At 44.5% G+C, this 17,487-nt stretch overlaps 1 protein-coding gene across 3 annotated transcripts in view; it reads left to right on the forward strand.

The window, feature by feature from the left end:
• SERPINE2 (serpin family E member 2) overlaps nucleotides 1-17,487 on the forward strand; it is a 44,483-nt gene that overhangs the window by 12,867 nt on the left and 14,129 nt on the right. For all 3 annotated transcript variants that reach the window (XM_054982655.1, XM_054982657.1, XM_054982656.1), the window contains exons 2-3: nucleotides 15,491-15,766; nucleotides 17,198-17,425. In XM_054982655.1, coding sequence (XP_054838630.1) covers nucleotides 15,511-15,766; nucleotides 17,198-17,425 — 484 coding nt within the window. In that variant the 5' untranslated portion in view covers nucleotides 15,491-15,510. The remainder of the gene's footprint in view (nucleotides 1-15,490; nucleotides 15,767-17,197; nucleotides 17,426-17,487) is intronic.

Genomic DNA, 17,487 nt, shown 5'->3' on the forward strand with positions numbered 1-17,487 from the left:
AGGAAGAAAAATCAGAGTCTAAGAGCAGAACCACAAGTGACGAAAGGCACAGATTGGACACTTGTCTGCTTCCCTCAAGTTTTGATAGGAAATGTAGGCAGCTTGGTGGAATGTTGGACAAGTGACAGTTGAAAAGTCCATTGGACAGCAGTCAGAGAGCGAAGCTGTGAGACCAGGATGCCTACATTTCCCATCAAAACTTGAGGGAAGCAGACAAGTGTCCAATCTGTGCCTTTCGTCACTTGTGGTTCTGCTCTAAGTATCTAAAATTACCCAGTGAGGACAGTTCCAATACACTTATTTGTGCTGAGCATGAAACTTCTTAATTTTCTGTATTGTGTTCAGTTCTCATATGCTGCTTTAAAGCCATAAAGATTTGTCTTCTAAAGTTGGTGCCCTTTTTCTGTTTGACTTGCTGGAATGGTCATGAGACAGGCACTGTGGTTCTGTTTTCTTCGAAAATGTTCTTCAGGGACTTCTTAGAGCTTACAGCAAGCTCCCAAATGTATGTTTGTGTGTGTGTGTGTATATATATATAACTCTCCCTCCTCAACTTCACTTAAGACTGCATAACAATGATCTTACAAAGAGTGTACAGTTTTTCCAATAGCCTTATGACTATTGGTAGGAATTGAAACAGGGTAAGGTTTATTGGTGCTTAATCAGCTTAGACATCATTTCACTAAAGGTTCAGCCTGATGAAGTCATATCTTATGGTTGAGAGGTCAACAGAACTTGAATGCAATATGTTGTATTTAAGCATGGGAGCTATTAAAGCAATATTATAAATATCTCTTATCTTTTGTCATTTGAGATTTTAAGGAGTTCCTTACTGTTACCACTCATTTGGTTCTGGTTCTTCTGCAGCTTAAATAAGCCTTGTGGTTGATTCAATATTGTGGGATATTGTTTTTGTACATTTTTATCCTGCCGTTTCTCTAAGGAGCTCTCTAAGGTGGTGTACATTATTCTTCATTTTATCTTCACATCAACTTGGTAAGGTAGGTTTTGCTGAGGGAACAAGAGTCACCTAAGGTCACTCCATTGAACTTCATGGCAGTGTGGAGAACTGAACCTGGGTCTAACCACTGCATATCAGACTGACTCTGAGGGATACGCTCATGAAGCCTGTGCCTAAAGCTAAAGCTGCTATCTTACAAGAAGAAGCATTTCTTCTGTTTTTGCTCTTTCAGGCATTATACAAGTGTTGCTTCTGGAAAGACTAAATGTTGTCTGGATGCTCGCTTTGAAAGCATTTGTTAAAGGGATCATTGGTAACTCCAGCTTAATTCTTCCTTTGTATACTTTTCAGTTATTCTCCTGTTTTGGGGTTTTCTTGGCTTCTCATCCAGGTTGAGTAGCAGAGATAAAGACTGCCCTGTTTCATGAGGATAAGAGGAGAAGTTACGGATTCTCTTTTGTGAATAGATGGCTTTAACTTATCATAGTGGAGCAAGATAAATGCAGAGTTCCCAAAGCTTCTATGTTGTTGTTGGTTAACTTATTCATAAATGATCCAGAGTCAGAACTGCCTACAACAATAGATTTGCATAATACCAAATCAGTTTGCTGGAGCTCAGTGATAAAACACGTACTTTGCATGCAGAAAGCTTCATCTCCAGCATGTCCAGTTAAAAGGATCTTGGGTAGTAGGACTATGAAAGACCTCTTTCTAGGCCCCTTGAAGAGCTCTTGCCAGTGGAAGGGGACAGAACTGGGCTAGGGCTTAATGGATAAATGGTGTGATTCTTTAAAAAGCAGGTTCATACATTCATAGTACCATCCTAAGCAGAGTTCCTCCATTCTCAATCCATTGAAATCAGCGTCAAGGATAATAACTCTGCTTAGGATGGCACTCAGTGCAATTCTAAGTCAGCTGAGAAGACTCCCAGTCTCACTAAGTGGGTATCAGATAAGAATGTGTGTGTGCAAGGAGAAGTGTGGTAGAACAAGAAACACCCTTTTGCTTCAGTGTATATGTAAATTGCCATTACTATCCAGAAAAGTAATATTGCAATCATAGTGGAAGGTTTACTGAAAACATTAACTTGTTGAGGCGGTAGAGGGGGGGATGAATTCAATATTAAGAATTTCCAAGAAAGCAGCTGAAAATAAAATGTCAGATATATTAATGCCATTGTATAACTCTCTGGTGTGGTGATGTTTGAGACTGTAAACAGCTCCAGTCATTCTATCTAAAAAGGAGGCAACTAAAATGATCAAAAAGTAATATTGGTGATTCTGCTATTTTATCTTTTAAAAGCTGGCTAATAGGCAGTATGGTAGAAATCAAGAAAATTAACTCTGGAAGAGCAGAGAAATTTCTGTTGTAAAAGGTATGTAAAGAGATTTGAGCCAACAACATTCATAACTAGTGCAAGATCTTCCAGTGAAATTGGCAGTACTGCGAGACTCACGGAAGGCTGCTGGCCTCCTCCCGCGATTTTTGATGCCATCTGTTTACAAAACGCCACAAACGGTGATTTATGGCGTGTGGAAATGGCCAAGGAGGTGGAAATGTCAGTTATTGCAAGAGGAATTTAAGAAAGGATTTGAATAGCCAAACTTAGCCTAGGCTCATCAAAGCTTGGGAACTGAGCAGGGTTGGACACAGTCTTCCTTGGCTAAGAGACCACCAAGGAAGACAGGTTGCTATGTGGAGGAAGGCATTGGCAAACTGCCTCTGCTTATCACTCGCCTGGAGTGTGATTTAACAGCATATTCTCCATAGAACATACATCAAATGGAACCTATATGTCTGTACCATGTCAGTGAATTTATTAGCATCAAATGCTGGGGGTAAATGGAGGTGGCTATCACTCTCAAAATGCACAAACAGGGCAAAAAGGTATGTAGAACTTAATGGGAATGCCCTGCCTTGGACTGCAGGTCAATTCTAACTCTGAATGTTCTTTTGTGTTAAAAATTTCCCTAGAAATAGAAAAGCAGTACAGCTGAAAGAAAGCTTCGACTTCATTTCTTTGTTTGCTGAGCCATGTTTCTGTCTGAAGGAGTTTTTAAAAATGGGAGTATTGCAAAATGTGATCGGAGGACCCATCCACAGTGAAGTGGTATGGTCTACCACCTCAGGATTATACAACCTTATTTCCCCCTTGTCTGGCTGCATGTATAAATTAGGCCTATGAATCTTATGTGCTTAAGCAGGGCTGGGCTACAAAAACATCCCTGTGCCGGCAGGTATTGCTTGAATGCCCAGCAAGTGTCAGTTACAGAAATGACTAGAGTGTTCATTTAATTCTGACACATGGTTCTGAATAGCAAAGTGGTCAATATGTCATTAGCTGAAACTGGGGTAGGAACGCTTGCTAAAATGTTGAGAGTCAAGAAAACCGATTTAAGATTGCTGGTGACTGGGGAAGGAGCCTGCTTGTCCTCCCCCATGACAAGGAAGCCCAGAACAAATTATGTGAATTATAAGATTATAGACGTGTGTTTAGTGTGTATAATTTTTGCACAACACAGAAACCAGCTTTTCTTGGTGCACAACTTGCATTGGCCATGTGCAGGATTTTTTTACAAGAGTTCACATAGCCTTCAAGTTGTAGTGCTGCTTTGGCAAAAAACACTACACATTTTATATCATGCCACTGTGCAAACAGAAGCAAAGTAGCACTTATTTAGACTGAAAGGCTTACTATGAAGGTTTCATATCACACTGTGATATGGGCTGAGTTGCACGTTGGGGGCTGTGGTTTAGCTGTGGCTGTAGTTCTTGAAGGGTTTTGAAATGTCAGGTTTTTAGATGCCAAGTTTAGCAAAAGAGCCACCATTCAATTTGTAGATGAGTTTCTGCACAGAGCATAAATGGGAAATCTTTAGCAGTCAGCATAAAATTGTAGGTTTTTATGTTGTGGTAGTTTTACAAACAATGTGTCCCATAGGTCCATTTTGAAGCTTTTTACAGTTGAGTGACAATTTTCTGTCTTTCACTTAATGGTCAGCTCTGGGAATATACTTGCCGTGCTGGCATCTTTGTTCCAGCTCTCACCAGCTAGGTCTTAGCTCTTGAAGCCCAAGAAGAATTAGAAATGACTGGATTGATTCCTCAGCCTTCATCCTGCTAAGAAAAGAGAGACATTAGAATAGATAAAAACAAAACACAATGTTATGATACATTTGAAATTGCATTAAAGAATTCTCCTTTGTCTACTGCAAGAAAGATAACTATAGGGATAATCTGAATGATGAATTTTCCCAACACTTTAGATGTTGGGAATATTTTAAGACTACAGCTAGGAAGCTCTAGGCGATAAGTCAAAAATGAGATGAGTTGTGCTTGTAGTAAAGGTTCCAGTTTTACTTGAAGCCTGTGGGGGTTGGCAGGAGCCAGGTACTTCAGAAACTTTTGGTAAGAACAACGGAGCCTTTCAAACTAGTGAAGTGATAGGGTTTCTCTCAGGGCCCTTGTAGGATGAGTCTTGCACTGAAAAGGAAATCACGAAGCAGTCTTGTGTCAGTTTATAGCCTGACAGATTTATAGTGAAATCAGTGGGGCTTAAATGAATAAATCTGCATAGGATTGCATTGGTAGTGACATAATCAAGCTTTCATGGGCTAGAGCAGATGCCTAGAGTGTGTCCTTAGTTGGCAGGTAACACACTTGCACAATAGATGGTTTGCTTCTTTTTACTCTTGGAGTATATACTCTCATTATGCTGTGGTTGCGCATTATTTCTCAAAGAGTAACTAATTGTTTAAAATTCCTTTCACAATAAGGCAAATCTTTTTTTTCTTTTTATATTGCACCTGCCTTCTACTTCTGTTAGCAGATCAATGGTGGAATATTTTTATTGTTACTGTATATCCAGAGGAGTTAGCTGTGTTAGTCTGTAGTAGCAAAATAGTAAACAGTCCATTCGCACCTTTAAGACTAACCAACTTTATTGTAGCATAAGCTACAATACTTCAGAATACTTTATTGTAGCATAAGCTTTTGAGAGCCACAGCTCTCTGATGAAGAGAGCAGTGGCTCTTGAAAGCTTATGCTACAATAAAGTTGGTTAGTCTTAAAGGTGCTACTGGACTCTGCTATTGTGACTGTGTAATTGGTTCCTGAGAATTCTGATGGGCTGTTTGCACTCCTTCCCTCAGGTACTTTTAAAGTATTTACAATTAATTCTTTTCTTTTTTACACTTGGACCACACATGACTACATACACAGACAGAACAATATTATACATAAGCACAGAAGATGGTCATTTCAAGCCTAACCTCAATAGAAAAAACTGTTTCTTAGTTATATAACTAATAAGCTGCAAGCTTTCCTGTTTCTCTTTATAGTAGTTTGAGGCTTTATTTAAGCAGGGTTGAGTATATTTGACAGCTTCCTCTAAATGTCATCCCACTTCACCACTGCTTGCTTGACTTGTAAGGTTATATATGAAAAAAGGAATGCCTGTCCTTGAAGATTCTTTTTATTTTAGGATAGGGTTGTCATTTCCTGCCCCCTTGAGTACATGATGTGCATGCAATAAAAGTGTTGACTCTTCAGCATAGCTACATTAATCTTTTATGATGTACCACTGAATCCCTAATAGGTGTGATTTCATCAAGAAATGTAATGAGCGCGTGTGTCTTTTTTTGGGTCTCTACCCCATCTCTTCATATGTGTAAGTTGAGTTTGGGTTCTAGGCTGTATCTGCCTGGAAGGTGATATGGCATATGGTTCACTGATAATTGTAATGTAGCCCCAAAGTTTAGAAAACTGACTTCACAAAGTATACCGTGGTGAAGAAGGGCAGATTTAAATATGGAGGAATTAGGTCTCTGTCAAAATGATTTCATTCGTATCAAATCTTCAGAGGTCTGATCCAAATAGTAAAAACATTTCTGAGAATAAGAGCAATACAATTCACCATAGCCATATGGGGGTGGCTCCTCTGTGTTGCTATCCCAGACAGTTGGATGGCTGCTTATAAATGATGCAACCATTTGGGTAGGGCAAATTTTGTGTATGTCCCATGGAACTGATGTGCTGTGTGGGACCACATAATGGAAAAGTAACTCCCATGCAGCTGCAGCTGGGTGTGAAGGGTGCCTGGCACAGGCTACATTGTTATGAAGGTAGTGATCTCAATGAGGCCATGTGCTCTGCTTGCATGGAGAAAGCTTGCACTCTTAACAGTCTTATGAGTCTGTTTCCATAAGGTATGTAACATTATTTCGTTTCAGCAGTGAGGTTGGCGTGGCATGTGATGGGCACTCAGCTGGCTTTTGTGTTTCACACACAAGGATCTACCCATTTGAAAAAAAAATCCTAATACTAATGTAAGGAACAAGGGTGTCTTTTGGAAACACTGGTCTCTTGTGAGCTGATGTACCTGTCTCAGTTGCTTGGAATCCTGTGACATTCATTGTACAGAATTTAATCTCCCAGGCATAACTAGTTAGCAGTACTTTCAGTTAAAACACTGTCTGACTTCTGTTTTTGCCCCTCAGGCTTTGCAACTTTGGATTCCCTTTCCTGCTGCTTTTTCTACTCTAATCCTCAGAAATTCTCTGTAGGCATACTATCATTACATACAACTTCTTCAGCAACCAAACAAAACACAGTCTAGATTCCTCCAATTCCCAGTGGAACCTGAGACCGCATGCCCGAATCCAATGGCAAAATGTACTTAAGTTTACTTTATCTGCTACCCTGGATTTATGTTATAAGGCTTATTCACCAGAAAATTTACAAATACAATGGTATCCTACTAGATTTAGGTCTTGCTGAGTGTAATGCCTATTGGTGACACCTAAAGCTAGTCTGCATGCTCTGGGAATGTCCCAGTATTTATTTATTTTATCGTATTTATATTCCGCCCTCCCCGCAAGCAGGCTCAGTACATAAGTTCTGGCAAGGCTCAGTACATTAATTCTGGCAAGAGGTTATATATTGGATTAATTTTACATTATCCACCAAATTGTGCCTCACAGATAATAATCTAATTATAGGCTGTGTACCATCTCTGTGGGCACATTCTAAACATCACGTTACAGTTTCAAAGGGCAATCTTGGTAGCCAAGTTGAATTGTCTTGTAACTCTGGAACTCTTATATTCCTCCATCTGTGGATGGTGGGGTCAACAATGAGTCGAATTTTGTATAAAGGGGAAATGCATACAACAGAGAAACTCCTTCTTCTCCCTCTGAGGCGGAGGACATCTTGGGTTGTTTCCTTTTGCCCAATCAGGGAGGCAGGAAGTCAAAAAAATAGCTCTTCCTCTTCCTCTTGGAGCCTAGGACGCCCCCTTGTTCCAGTTCTTTCCTGCCTCCAGGGAGAGCAGTTGTGGCTACAGTTTTCTCTGTCAGCCCACAGTCCTGTCTTTTTTGTCTTCTTTGTCCTAGCTCTAGTTTTTTTCCTTCCCTCTTCCTCTCTTATTCTTCTCTACTCTACCTTTCTTATCTCTATCCCTCCCCCCCCTCTTCAACTCTTTTTTTTCTCTGGGCCCAAGTCTATCAAGACGATGGAGTCCAGGGACTCCGAAGATAGCTTTATGGAGGGTGAGGAGGGAAGCTCACCAACGGCCGCATCGGCGGCAGAATCGGCTGCTGTACCCGGTACCGTCTTGCCGCCCAGGCTTGAACGGCATCCCGGCACCTTTCCGGCTGCAAAGCCGCGTACTTCTTCAAAAAAAATCGCGACGCAAGCAGAAGGACTCCCAGGCATCAGGGCCAGTCGAGCAGGCCACCAGCAGCCCGTTAGATGCAGCCGCGGTTTTGGCGGGAAACCAAGATGGCGCCCGCGCCGATTCCCGCGCGGCTCCCAGTGCCGCGGTCGCCAACCTCCAGCCGGGAGAGTGCCCTGCAGGCCCTTCTACAGTGACGTGGCCTCCGCAGTCGATCGGCACCGGAGCCCATGGGACGGGTAATGTACAGGGCGACCTCGGTTCCCTCCTGAGAGGCGAGTTCATGTCCTTCCTACAGACCATGCGGGAAGAGATTTTTCATTGGTGCCAGCCCCCTCCCGAGGCAACAAGCCAGTCTTCCTCCCTGCCTCCTTCCCCCCCCAGTAAAGTGCGGCGTACATCCTGCCAGTGGCCTACCAAGGCAGCCCAAAAAGCACACCCAATCCCGGCCAGAGATGGGGATATTGTTGTAGGGGGGGGAGCCTACTCTGATAGCGAGGAGGGTGAAGAAAGGGAGTTCCTTTCAGAAGAAGAGGAGGAGGAAGAAGTCATTATGCCTGACCAGTCAAACAGGCTGTTTAAATCAGAGGACTATCCATACCTTCTGAGTAAGGCTCTGGCTGCCCTAGAGCTTCAGGAGAAACAAGGAGGGGAAGAGGCATCTAGTGGTACCAGTAGGGGTTCTTCAAGACCCAGAGGGTGTAAAGAATTTTTCCCAAGGGGTGATACCCAGGAGAAGGTCTTCCCTTTTCCGGAATATTTTGAAAGACAATTAAAAGCAGAATGGGTCTCCCCTGCCTCTAGCAAACAATGCTCAAGCGCTCTTAAAAAACTGTATGCATTACCTTCTTATGCATCTGAGCTTTTACAGGTTCCTCGAATTGATGCCCCGGTGGCGGCGCTTCAGTCACCTGGGCTGTTGTCGGAAGATGGCCAAGGCTCAGTCAGAGACAATCTGGATAGGAAGGCGGAAGCGGCACTCAAGAGAGCGCATGAAGCAGCAGCCATGGCGATTAGAGCATCTTCCACCGCGTCCATCGTGTCCCGGGCGGCGGTAGTCTGGCTGCGCAAGTTAATCCAGCTGCTACCTGAAAATCAAAAGCGTCTGTTAGAAGGGGCTAGTAGAGTCTTAAAAGCAACCACCTTCACGGCAGATGCTACTCTGGATGCTCTCACCTTCTCGTCCAGAGCCATTGCCTCTGCGGCAGTGGCTAGAAGGCTTCTCTGGTTGCGCGCATGGCCAGCTGACATCAGATCCAAATTTATCCTGATGGCGTACCCCTTCCAGGGGGATAAACTGTTTGGAGATGCCCTGGAAAAGGTTCTCATCGAGACCAAAGACAAGAAAAAAGCCTTACCCAAGTCGGTGAGACGGTATGACAAACGACCCTTCAATAACCAGTCCTTTCGTACACACCATTCCTTGGCGAGACCACGTCCAGATACCAAACGGTCCTCCTGGAGTGCCAACAAACAATCGTTCAAGAGAGCTAACTTCGGTTTCAGGTCTAACAGACAACACCAACAACGAGGGGAAAGGCAGGACTTCGACTCCAAAACTCAGAAGTCCTGACTCACGGCCGCTTCCGGTGGGGGGAAGACTACAGTTCTTTCTCCAATCCTGGGTGGACTCAAAGGCGGATGCCTGGACACTGGAAGTAATCTCAAAGGGTTACTCCATAGAGTTCAAGTCGCACCCACCGGATCGCTTTCTGTCATCCCCCCTACGCCGAAACCCTCAAAGGAGATCCATCACCTTAAACGCGGTACAACATCTCCTGAACATCCAAGCAGTCGAACCTGTACCTCGTCAAGAGCAAGGCTCCGGTGTTTACTCCCTATTCTTCACCGTGCCAAAAAGAAACGGAGACTGGAGGGCCATTTTGGACTTAAAGTTCGTAAACCGTTTCATAAAGCTGAGGCACTTTCGCATGGAGACTCTAAGATCTATCGCGGAGTCACTACGACCCAAAGAATTCCTCACCTCCATAGACCTCACAGAGGCATACTTACACATTCCGGTTCATCAGGCCCATCGCAGATTCCTGAGGTTTCATGTGAATGGTCTCCACCTTCAGTTCAAAGCCCTCCCATTCGGACTTGCCACAGCTCCCAGGTTGTTTTCCAAGATCCTGATCAACCCCATCGTTCGACTGCGGGAGAGGGGGATTCATATCCATCCCTACTTAGACGACCTGCTACTCAGAGCAAGCTCCAGGGAAAAGGTGGCGGCCGACACACAGACCACTGTTCTCTTCCTGCAAGCGCACGGTTTCTTGATCAACTTATCAAAATGTTCTCTTCAGCCTTCTCAAAGACTGCTTCATCTAGGAATGTTGGTCGACACCAGGAAGGGTCGTTTTTACCTACCACCGGAGAAGATCCAGAAAACCAAGGAGATGACCGCTCTGGTGCTGAGCCGCAGCTCCGTTTCTCTGATGTCGCTCTCCAAGCTGATGGGAACCCTCGTAGCGAACTGCGAGGCCCTGGACTGGGGCCGTCTGCACACACGGGAACTCGTGTCCTTCCTCAGACCGTTCCAATCTCTTATTGCACTTAGATGCGATCGACAACTCACAGTGCCCTTGAAGGTCAAGTCCAGCCTCAGATGGTGGACCTCAGCACCCAACCTGCGGCGGGGGAAGTCGTTCCTCAATCCTCCCAGGCTGCAACTATTCACCGATGCCAGTCTCACCGGCTGGGGGGCAGTTCTGGAAAACCGACCTGCTCAGGGTACGTGGTCTCCGGTAGAGACTGTCCTGCCAATCAATCTCCTGGAAGTCAGAGCCATTCGCCTTGCTCTCGCTTTCTTCAGCCAAGACCTCGTCGGCAAGGATGTTCTGGTACGGACCGACAACGTCTCAGCCAAGGCATATATCAACCATCAGGGGGGCACTCGGTCCCCCAAGCTGCACAGAGAGGCCATGAAGATCTTACACTGGGCGGAAGCCAATCTCCTCTCTCTGCAAGCCGAACACATCAGGGGCGTGACCAACATTCAAGCGGACTGGCTCAGCAGGCAGTCCATCCACCCAGGAGAGTGGGCACTCAAGAAGGAGGTTTTCCATATGATTGCGGAACGTTTCGGGACACCGATCATGGACCTGTTTGCCACTCCTGCGAACTGTCAAGTTCCGAGGTTTCTCTCCAGGTTCCTGTACCCCCAGGCAGAAGGGATAGACGCTCTCTCTACTCGGTGGCCCAACGGGCTACTGTACGCCTTTCCACCGATCCCGGTTCTTCCCAAACTTCTACGGCGGATAGCGGAACGTCAAGCGGAGGTAATCCTAGTGGCTCCATGGTGGCCTCGGAGACCCTGGTTCTCCACGATACAGGCACTGACGATTTCCCCTCCGATGCAGCTACCAACGATACCAGATCTTCTGCATCAGGGCCCGGTGTGGCATCCCCATCCAGAATGGATGTGTCTGACCGCGTGGAGATTGAGAGGCAGTACCTTACCAGATTGAGGTACCCTCCGCAGGTGATCCTTACCCTCCTGGCGTCTAGGAAGAAATCAACTATTAGGCTATATAACACCACCTGGAAGGCCTTCGCTCGCTGGGCTAGGAGGAAGAAGGTTAATCCTCTGCGCCCGTCCATCGTTATGATTCTGGACTTTCTCCAGCAGGGCCTGGAAGCTGGACTCAAGCCGGCCACTCTCCGCAAGCAGGTAGCGGCTCTGTCTTCGGTCTTTCCTGTCCTGGAAGGTTGTCGACTCTCCCGGCATCCTCACATCCAACGCTTCCTCAGGGGTGCGACCTTGCTAAGCCCCCCAGTTGTTCATCGTTTCCCTACTTGGAGGCTTCATGTTGTCTTATCGGCCTTAACCAGGCCCCCGTTTGAACCTCTCCATTCAATTTCCTTGAGATGGCTAACCATCAAGACTATTTTCCTGGTAGCTGTCACGTCAGCGAGGCGGATCTCGGAACTGGGGGCTCTGTCAATCAAGCCCAACCTGTGCATTTTTCACCGGGATAAAGTGGTTCTCAGGACTGACCCCACCTTTGTTCCCAAATCCTGTTCCAGATTCCATAGGGCTCAGGAGATCAATCTGCCATCCTTCTGCCCTAACCCTTCTCATCCTAAGGAAAGGGACTGGCATACCCTCGACGTTCGTAGAGTCCTCAAGTCGTACCTATCTAGGACTGAATCTATCAGGTGTTCCGACTCGCTCTTCATCAATATTTCTCCTCCCAACCAAGGGAAGAAGATGTCCTCGGCAGCCATTGGGAGGAACATTCGGTCCTGCATCATGGAAGCGTACAAGGCGTGCAACAGAGACGTGCCTCAGGGAATTACTGCTCATTCGGCGAGAAGCGCGGCAACTAACGCAGCATTCCTCAAGGACGCCTCCGTGGAAGAGGTTTGCAAGGCAGCCACCTGGTCATCAATTTCCACATTTGTCAGACACTACAAAATGAACATTTTCAATTCAGCGGACGCTGCCTTCGGAAGGAGAGTTCTCCAGCACGTGATGTTCGACGGGGAGCCTCTCCCACCCGGAGAAGACTAACTGCTTTGGGAGTACCCAAGATGTCCTCCGCCTCAGAGGGAGAACGGACCTTTGGACACTTACCGTGAAGGGTCCTTCTCCTCTGAGTGCAGGAGGACATCTTGCCCCTCCCAGGCTCCCCCGTCTCCTGTTACTCCTCTCTGATACTTCCTTATAAACAACACCTTTCCGGCTGGAATTTCCTGTCTCTCCTTCCGCTCTCAACATGCCGCAGTCGTTTTTTCTCACTGTTTTTTACTTAACATAGTTCTGCACACCGACTAAGTTTTTCCTTTTTCGGGTCGGGTGCAAGTATTTTCTTCTTGAAAGTTCTAGTATTTGATAGTTTTTTCTTCTACTGCTTTGTGGAGTCACCAGAACTGGAACAAGGGGGCGTCCTAGGCTCCAAGAGGAAGAGGAAGAGCTATTTTTTTGACTTCCTGCCTCCCTGATTGGGCAAAAGGAAACAACCCAAGATGTCCTCCTGCACTCAGAGGAGAAGGACCCTTCACGGTAAGTGTCCAAAGGTCCGATCTCCATTTGGCAAGATTTTTTGTATCACCTTGAGCAGTGATACTTCATCTTCAATTTGTACTCTTTGTTAACTAGATCCATATTGCTGCTTCTTATCCCCCCCCAGTCTCACCCTGCTTTTTTAATTTTTAAAATTTCTACTCCCTGTTGTCTGTGTGCAGTTATTTCTTTCTCTTTCAATCTCTTTCCTTTTTCTTCTTCTTGATGGGCTATAGTGACAGGAGGGAGGGTTACGTGAGGCTTGTTGTTATATTTGGTGTATATATTTGGTGTAGAAAACAATACAAATCTTAGTGGGGAAAACGTTTCCTCTCTTTTCCCTTCCACTTTAACCCAGGATGTTCCACATTGCGTCATAATAACCTACCCGCTCTGAGGGAAAAAATGGGCATTCCCAAAAAAGACGTTGAAAGGGATTTTCCACTGATAAGGGTAATTCTTTTGTCTGACACATTTGCTAAGCCATTTTCTTGAGACTTGAAACTTTGAAGCTTAGTAATAACAACATTCGATTTATATACTGCCCTTCAGGACAACTTAACGCCCACTTAGAGTGGTGGTTTACAAAGTGTTATAATTATCCCCACAACAATCACCCTGTGAGGTAGGTGGGGCTGAGAGAGCTCCAAGAGTGCTGTAACTGATGGAAGATCACCCAGCTGGCTTCAAGTGAAGGAACCTGGTTCTCCATATTAGAGTCCTGCTGCTCTTAACTGCTACACCAGACTGGCTTTGTGCATTGTGCATTTGTGCATTGTTGAAGAGGTTCCCCCTGCCCTGGCTTTTGTGGATGATGTTGATGATTCCTTACTAAAATGTAAAAAAAGAGTGGGGGTGTCTTGTGTTCTTAAGGTCATGTTAATTCTTTTGTGATTGTTTCCTGCCATAAACATTGTGAGGCTACTGTTAGCTTTCCAGCTATTCCAGCTCATCACTTCCCTTTGCTTATGGAAGGGACCTCGGGCAGTTTTTTGATGAGTTGAAGTGACTGGTCAGTTCACAAAATGGCTTCATTCAAATCTGGCAGAAGAAGGAACACCCGTATCAGTTTGTAAAAAAATGTTTTGGAACCTAGGATAGTTGTGACAGTGTCATTTTCTGCGAAGTTGTAAATGAACAGAAGTCTGAATTCAGCAAAGTAATTTCATCCTGGAAGAACTCCGGTTTCTAGGCTCTTTTTTCTTAAATGTGAAATAGGAGATAGAGGTTAGAAAATTCCATTTGAGGGCTCAGGGAGATGCTCCATCCGTTGGCTCCATTTTCCTGTCATCATCCCATTCTCCTGGGCATTTGACATTATTGCTGGAATGGTAGCTGTAGTGGTGTGGCGAACAGGGAGGCAGCTGCTGAAGAATATTAATTGCACTCAGTGTAGTAGCATTTCTTTTTCACTCCAGGCACTTAATGGTAGAAGCAGAGGAGACCTTGGCAACCAGCTGCTGCATTTATTTTGTAGAACGCACTTTGAAATTTTCTCAAGGTTTTCAGGTTGGAAGAATGATAGGGAGCAAAGAACATTTCGCTCTTCCCTAATGGCAGGAATGAAATGTGGTTGGCTCTGAGCTGCTTTTGACACATTCACACACAAGGAAGACAATAGGCCACTGTAGCAGATCAGAGTGTATTTATCTGCTGCCACCTGGGGATTCTGGGTGCAGTAAGTAGCAAGATGCATAAGTAAGTACCAAGGGGAAGGGAAGATAAGAGATCTGAAGCAATGGCCAACAGCAGTGTCTGTAGACACTCCATCTTTCTCCTTGGCTCTATCTTACAGGACATAGATGCAAGTTCTTGATCTTGAATGGAGCTAAGGAGGGGACAAGCTACCCACATCACTTCTAGAAGGCAGGCTGTGTAAGCGTATGCTGTAGTTTTCAGTGCATTCAAGACTAAGTGATGATGAGTAGAAGCCCAAGATCTAATTATCTCCTTATATAGTTTCTAGGTCCCTGTATCTTGAGGACAGAAGGACCTTGTCTTATTTTTCTTCAGTCTTTGCCCAGATATACACAAGATTATAAAACAGAATTACATTTTGTCGAAGGCTTTCACGGCCGGAGAACGATGGTTGTTGGGGGTTTTCCGGGCTGTATTGCCGTGGTCTTGGCATTGTAGTTTCTGACGTTTCGCCAGCAGCTGTGGCTGGCATCTTCAGAGGTGTAGCACCAAAAGACAGAGATCTCTCAGTGTCCTGACACTGAGAGATCTCTGTCTTTTGGTGCTACACCTCTGAAGATGCCAGCCACAGCTGCTGGCGAAACGTCAGAAACTACAATGCCAAGACCACGGCAATACAGCCCGGAAAACCCCCAACAACCATCAGAATTACATTTTAATTGCTACAGAAGCATATATTAAAAAGCAAATTATGATTTCCACTTCAGTATGCTATGATATTTCTGGCATGCAGTGGCACATGAGTTGGTGAATTTTTTAGACAAATGTTTTGTTTTTATGCTTCCATGTATATTATATGGCAGTACAGAATCCTAGCCACTTCTCTGTTTTGGCAGCAATTGTGGTTTTAAGTGTTGCATGTATAGAATCTGGCCTTGCTTTATTTCCTACTGGCGTGTAGCCCACATCCTAAAATAGTAATATGACTCGATAGCACTGACAGCATGTCCACTTGTTAAGTCTGACACTGTAAGAGAATTGAATTTAAGGTCTGGAACTGGGAGCTGGTGAAGTTTGCCAGAACAGGATATCTTATTCATGGCTTTCAGTTTGTGAACAGCAGCCACAAATGAGTAACATGTAGATCTGATGTGTATTCAACCATTGCCTTTTTAAACAGCTTTTTATCTCCCTCCCCTCTTTTTTTTAGGTTGCTTCTGGACAGGAACCATGAATTGGCATTTTCCCCTTCTCTTTGCTGCTTTGACGTCAGTGTGTATGTGCTTCCAGCTGAACCCTCTGTCTCTTGAGGAACTGGGTTCAGACATTGGGATCCAAGTTTTTAACCAAGTGGTCAAAACCAGACCTAAAGATAATGTTGTGGTTTCTCCCCATGGAATTGCATCGGTGCTAGGAATGCTTCAACTAGGTGCTGATGGCAAGACAAAGAAACAGCTGACAACAGTCATGAGATATAGCGTCAATGGTCAGTTCTTTTCTGTTGTGTTGGGGGGGGGGGTGTCTTTATGTGCTTAGCTTGTGGAAAATCACAGGAAAGGTGAGAGCTACTTGATTTATACACTGATACAAGCAAGACCAGTCTTTACTGTGCTTGAGAACATTAACCAGTTATCTTGGTCTAGCGCAATATTAAATAGTACTTCACTATCTCTTGTACCAGCAGGCATCCTTGACCACAGCATTCAGCATTGATGCTAAACACAGTGAGCTTAACAAGGACTGTCCTGCTTCCAAAACAAATAGGACTGAGTTTCATTGCAGGGCTGTGTGAGAAGCATAACATGTTTCTTTGTGTGGGACTGACAGCCTTTAATACATGCCTTCAGTTGTCATTCAGTAAAATACCTTTGCATTTAGTGACAAATTAAACCCTCCGCCCATTTGTTTATTTTTCATATATTTTTGATCCTTTAGTGTTTCAGTATCAAACAGTACAGTCTTTCCAGAGATAAAGCTTTTGCTTCTATCGGGCTGTGCTCCTGACTTTGGCAGGCATCAGAGTTTCATTCCCCAGTCTGAGCCTCTCCTTTGACAGGGGCTTAATAGACCTTGTTGCTTCTTTTATCTTGCTGAGTATATTTGGCAGATGCAACTGTGGCTTCTGAGCACGTTTCAGGATACTTGCACTATACATAAATGTAGTTCATTCACTTAATCTTCCAAAAAGTGAGCATTCCTTCAGGCATGCTATAAAATTTCTGTCCTGTTGCTTGCTTTTCTTTTTGGTTTTTAAGATGCATTATATATGCTGATTTTGTTTCTAAACCCTGAAGACCTGAATATTGGAATTCCATTAGTTTTAGTTAAGTCACGCCTTAGCATAGGAGCATGCTGCCGTTTGATTTTTCCTATTAATATATTCCAGGAAAGCCAGCAACTTGTCACCATGAACCAGCAGAGCCATCAGTTTGAGATCTCCATTAACAACACACTAAGCAGCTGACAATACTGGCTGTGTTTTGTATGTTGCTAAAGAGCCTGTGTATTGCCATGGCCAAAGTGCTTGGGAAATGGTTGTGTAATTTGGTGACTTGCCCAAGGCCATCTATCACTGCTGCAGTTTCACAACTGAGTCATGCATGCAGTTCTGGTGCTGCAGTGCTTGAATGCTAGAAAAGTTGCTATAATAGTGGAAGACCACATCGTAAAGAGTTTTCCCAAATTCGAACATGAGCTTTGTTTTGGTCTGAGACTCTATAAAGCAAGCTACTTGAGGCCAGGTTTCTTTAGCGTAATTGAAACTCCTGAGTACACGTGCTTTGAAACTCTGCTAAATCTGATTTTCCCTACCCCAAATCTGATTTCACTCTTTTCATGATTGCTTCTGCTTATTTTAAAGAGAGAATTTTAATCTTTATTCATTTTATAAAGGGCCTTTATTTTGTCTTTCAAATAGGAGTTGGTAAAGTACTAAGGAAGATAAACAAGGCCATAGTGTCGAAGAAGAATAAAGATGTTGTGACAATTGCAAATGCAGTCTTTGCAAAAAGTGGCTTGAAAATGGAAGTGCCTTTTGTTTCACGGAACAATGATGTGTTTCAGTGCAGTGTCAAGAACGTGGACTTCATGGATCAGAATAGTGCCTCTGACACTATCAACCAGTGGGTAAAAAATGAAACGAAGGGTATGTGATACAAAAACATTGATTATTATCGTCACCTGGGCCTCTCCTATTCCTTTTCCTAA

This window comes from Eublepharis macularius, chromosome 6, assembly GCF_028583425.1.
Source record: "Eublepharis macularius isolate TG4126 chromosome 6, MPM_Emac_v1.0, whole genome shotgun sequence".
In the NCBI taxonomy this organism is placed as follows: domain Eukaryota; kingdom Metazoa; phylum Chordata; class Lepidosauria; order Squamata; family Eublepharidae; genus Eublepharis; species Eublepharis macularius.